Genomic DNA, 4,992 nt, shown 5'->3' on the forward strand with positions numbered 1-4,992 from the left:
CACGATGCAACATGCAGGAGTAACAAAATGAAATAAGTAGATGTAGAAGGCATGGCTGGATTTGTAGCATAAAGTACTGCCTCCCTTCGAAGTTTCACTCTCAGGAACCAGGATCCAATCTTCCCATAGCCATCTGTCATAGCCAGTCGCACTCTATAGCCTTCTAGCAACGGAGAAATTCTCATACGGCCATCCCATCTAGACGAGAAGTACAACAAACACCATGCGTACGTCTTTCCTTGCCCTTGTCCTGACTGCCGTTGCGTCGGCAGCGCCTGTCGCTCTAGATAGCCGAACCACCTGCCACAGTGGTGTCTATGTTATCGGTGTTCGTGGCACCTCGGAGAGTGCAGGCTACGGAAGCGTGGGTTCTGTTGTAAGCAGCGTGCTTGCTGCTATCCCTGGATCTGCAGGCGTCGCACTCGACTACCCAGCGTCGTGGCTGGATCCCCTCTACCCCGACTCTGTGACAGACGGCATCAACACCTTGATCAGTTTGGTTAAGAACTACGCCGACAACTGTAGTGGCAATATTGTACTGGTGGGCTTCAGTCAGGGAGCGAATGTTATCACCGATGCCCTTGCGGGAGGCGTCGCTAAGCCTACACCTTTGGCCGCAAGCTATATCGACCAAAGTAAGTTTCCCATTGAAGCATCTAGAGAGTCTGTTAAAGAGAAGTACATCTCACACTCTATCAGTCTCCGCGATTACCGTCTTTGGAGACCCTAGTTTCACGCATGGTCAGTCATTTGATGTTGGCACCGATACCAGCAGCAACGGAGTAAGTTTATTTGGTTGTCTTATTCATATGACCGGAGAAGAACATTTCTGACAGAGGGGATAGATTTTCTCCCGAGGTGGCGATAGCCTTGCCCTACTCAACACGTACGCTGGTAAGATTAGGAGCTATTGTGATGCTGGCGACGTATACTGCGCCTCTGGAGACGTTTCGAGCGTTCACGGCCAAGAGGTTCCCACTTGGGGAAGCGATGCTGTGCGATTTATTGTTAGCATGAGCACGTAAAATGCTCATGGGTATCTTGTACATCCTCAAATTCTGCTGAATATAGAAAGGACGACCAAGAAGCTATCAGGCATGAGAGAACAAGGCATCTAGCTCAGCTCAGTTTAAATGAGAAGCTCTTACCCCTCTCTATTATCAAAATATGGAACAAAGGTACTTTTCTCTTTACTTTCATTAAAGATACCTTATTGGAATCGAAACATCAATTTTGTGAGTTGATTGTGTTAAAATGGCCGGCCCCGGCTGAGTAAAGTGACACTAATCTAAACCTAAGATGAACAGTCCTACTGTAAGTATCCTCACTTTGGGGATTTAGCTTCCCATCCTGCCTGATATTGTGTAGACATCACATCAGATGAGAAGAGATTGTGATTTTGTTATGTCGCACCGTCTTGGAGATCAGTAATGCTTATTTTGATGGACCCACCCATCTCCACTAGGTAACCCTGTCCTATTGTTGGAAAGAATGGCGCTAGGTAGTGCCAGTTGGGATAGCCAACGGATGTATTGAACTTGGAAAGGATTACAATTTGGACAGGAAACGGAGTGCTATTCCTACGGAATCGGAGCACCAGAAAACGACGTTTCTACACGGACTCGGAGACATTGGAGTGCAAGATAGGAGATCGGAATTGTGAGGATTTCACATATAAACGGGATCAACTAGGATAGATAGAAATGTGGACAAGCAACAGATCCAATACAAGACCTTTTCAAGACCTCTTGCTTAATTTGTGCTAGAGCAGTAATTTCTCAATATCTATATACCGGTAGCTCTATATTGAGACCTGGTGTAATAATACTGAACTTTAATCACTAGTACTATTTGGCGCAATGTAGCGTATTTCCTGACGATCGCTGTTGCTGTAGTATTTATTGCCCTTGGTATCAATCGCCGTACCACCAGTAGACGGTGTCAACGAAAAGCATTCAACATAGTCTGGAAGTCGGTCTGCCACTTTACGGAGAGCCTCGTTGAGATGCTGGAGATACTTGGTCTTGGTACGCCACATGTAACCAATTCACGGTTGATAATGGAAGAGCTTGCCATCAGGCGATACTTCCAGCTGATCAGCGTTGGTGTTCTCGAGCAGACCCGTCGCAGGGTTGCGCATGATTGGCCTTCAGCTGATAGTGGCATCAAAACCATTGTTGACTTGTGCTCTCGGAGTACCATTCGTGCATAGTCCGTTTCCAAATCAAGGATGATAACAGACCCGATTGTGTCCTCGGTCAAATAAGCGTTCGTATCGTTAATCGAGCCGCCTGTGGTCGTGATGTCACGAGGATAGAAGATACGACCAACGAAATTGATCATCAGAATGAATGAGATAAGTGGATGGGTCGGGAAACTCGTTAAGAGCTCCGCTATCTATCACGCATAGCCTGCCGTCGGGGCCTATCCCCTGTTTTGGGATGTTATGTATGGTTGGAAACGTGCTTCAGTTCTCAGTCGGCTTGGCTGTCGGTACTAGCTTTCCGTGAGTTCCACGCATCATTGAGATACGGCACTAAGGTGTACTTATGGCCAATAATCCCAAAAATTTGCTAGCACGTGGTCCCGTAAACGCCAGCTAGTTTGACGAAGGCAGGGTGTTGTCGGCGTGTCCAATATCACGGCCGTTTTGAGATGAGGGTCATTGTCTTTGATGGCATCTACTTCCAAGGTTGGACTAAGAATCCCATGCTGGGGCGGAAAAGAAGATAAACACCGACCATATTTTTGTTTTCTTTGAAATTGGATATAAAATATGGAACGGAGGCCACGGGCTCGGGTTATTTCTAGGGAGAGGATGACTGAGTTGCAAAATTATATGCGCATACCAGTACATCCTGAAAGTCTGTTCGGTATATGATGAAGTTTCGAGGACTTCCGCATGACGCAGTAGTGCGCACAAATGAGACTTTTCAGGTAACCTTGGATCAAACCACGAAGGCCGATAAAGTGTAGTAAGGCGCTACGGTCAGTGATCTTCAGTCGAGATCGTGTTGCACGACCTAGGTACCAAGGAACTATAGGTTGTCCCAATGTCGGTCTATCAATACTAAGGGGTATTTTACACCTTAGTTATCTGTGGTGTAATGGAGAATTTTCAGTGGAAAGTGCAAGTCGAAGTGTCATCTTGATGATTGAAAGGCCACACGAGATGGGAAAATTTGCATCGTCTCAGTGAGAAGGCTTCTAAATGTGTACTATTACCATCCAGATACCCACTAAGTGGTAGTTGTACGAATTGAGAATACAGAGAACGTATTTGACTAGGAAATGGTGTGCAATTTGGGTGGGTATCCTTTTTGCACGGAGTCGGACTACACGGAAACGGACATTTTTACATGAAATCGGATTCATCGGAGAACAAAGGCCATGATGAGATTTGTAAGGATTTCACATATGAAAACCATCAATATTCATAGATAACAATGTTCATAGAGACATCAAGCAATCAAGTGAAATTCCTAATGTTTCATCCTATGACACCTTTAGCCGAAGTCGTGCTAGCTCTGTAATTTTTCCAATAGTAATCCTCAATTCTAATTACACCTTTGACGGTAGTCAATAGGGTCACTCATTTAATATTCCATCGCGCATAAATCGGGTATTTAGTGAGCATTCTCAAGCATCGAATGTGATGAATACTACGAGTAGCGCACTCCCTTTCAGATCTGCCCCAACATCAATACTGATTGAAAGCGATGAGCTAGGCTAAGGTCACCGGTGGAGGGCTAGTCGACAGCTCGGGTTTAAAACTCTTTTGAATTTTGTTTATTCTAACATAGATTCGTTCATATATACGAAGGACTTGTTTTTCCGATACAAAAAAATGCAAATTGTACGTCAGTTTTCTCCTTGGGACATGTCATTATGGCTAGTCTTGGCTATCAAAGTGAGTTTATATAAACGGACCGAGATCCGATTCGTATCAAGCTATCCTGTAGGTATGCGATATCACAAGTGACCAGACTACCTAGGTAGTGTCTAGGCATCTGATAACTGATATCGAAGATTTCTTCAAATGGTGTATCATCAGACCTTTGATCTTCTGCTCATCGGTACAAATTTCCGGCCAGTCAACTCATAACAGGGGTGGTGTAACGGAGCGAGGATATCAGTGTAAAACGTATAGCATAGAAAACTAACAAGACGTGAGCTGAAGAAAAGAACTATCTAACATGGGGATCAGGTCTCTATTTATGCCTGCGCAGGCTTGCTCCGGAGTATGATTCCTGACGGAGCAAGCCTGCAAATCCGTACAAAGATCTAACAACAAAAGCATACAATAAAGCGATAAACAAAGCTCTCCGTGAAGCTATTCCCAGGACGTGAAACTCATAGAACAAAGATCCCCCGGGGATTCATTGGTGTCTTGAATCCTCACCGCTTTCGCCCTCTTTGGGGTGTTAGCCTGGAACGGAGTTGGATCCGTGACAGGTGGGGAGTGGTTGATATCTCAGAACTCAATTATTAGCATGTGCAGTGCTATATTACACCGTGTTCCTACTATGACATTATCGATGAGCCGTATGTAAAATGAAAATACTGGAACATGCGAAAGAGATATAGAAAAAAGAAAGAAAGAAGTCGCTTTTCGAGGAGTATCCAATATGTTTTATGTGGATTATCGGTGGTTTCCCTCCGTTGTCGCATCCCAATCTACATAGATCGAAATGGTTCAACTCTATAACTTGCCAAATACTTGCTGGCTATTGGATGTTGTTTATTGGCTGCGAGATTGGTCACCAACATATGATCCATAGATGCTATACAGTATCACACCTCCTACTTACGTATCTACTGTCGTATCTGGGGTGCTCGTGGTAAATAACAATCATGGGTTTAATGGAAAGCAAACAGTAAGATGAACATGAGACTATATTGAGAAATCCCCGATGATAGGTTACAGTCAAATGCGAAATAATTCACAATGTGGTCATATTCTCAGAGGCAGAATACCCCGGCAATATTTGG

General features: G+C 44.6%; 1 protein-coding gene across 1 annotated transcript; it reads left to right on the plus strand.

The window, feature by feature from the left end:
* Positions 1 to 223: 223 nt before the first annotated feature.
* On the plus strand, positions 224 to 1,025 carry EYB26_000013 (uncharacterized protein; the record flags this gene model as incomplete). Its single annotated transcript, XM_054259330.1, has 3 exons — positions 224 to 635; positions 700 to 782; positions 846 to 1,025. The coding sequence occupies 3 exons, from the start codon at positions 224 to 226 to the stop codon at positions 1,023 to 1,025; spliced, it is 675 nt and encodes a 224-aa protein (XP_054115305.1).
* Between the last annotated feature and the right edge of the window lie 3,967 nt (positions 1,026 to 4,992).

The sequence above is a fragment of the Talaromyces marneffei genome, chromosome 1 (assembly GCF_009556855.1).
Source record: "Talaromyces marneffei chromosome 1, complete sequence".
Taxonomy (NCBI): Eukaryota; Fungi; Ascomycota; class Eurotiomycetes; order Eurotiales; family Trichocomaceae; genus Talaromyces; species Talaromyces marneffei.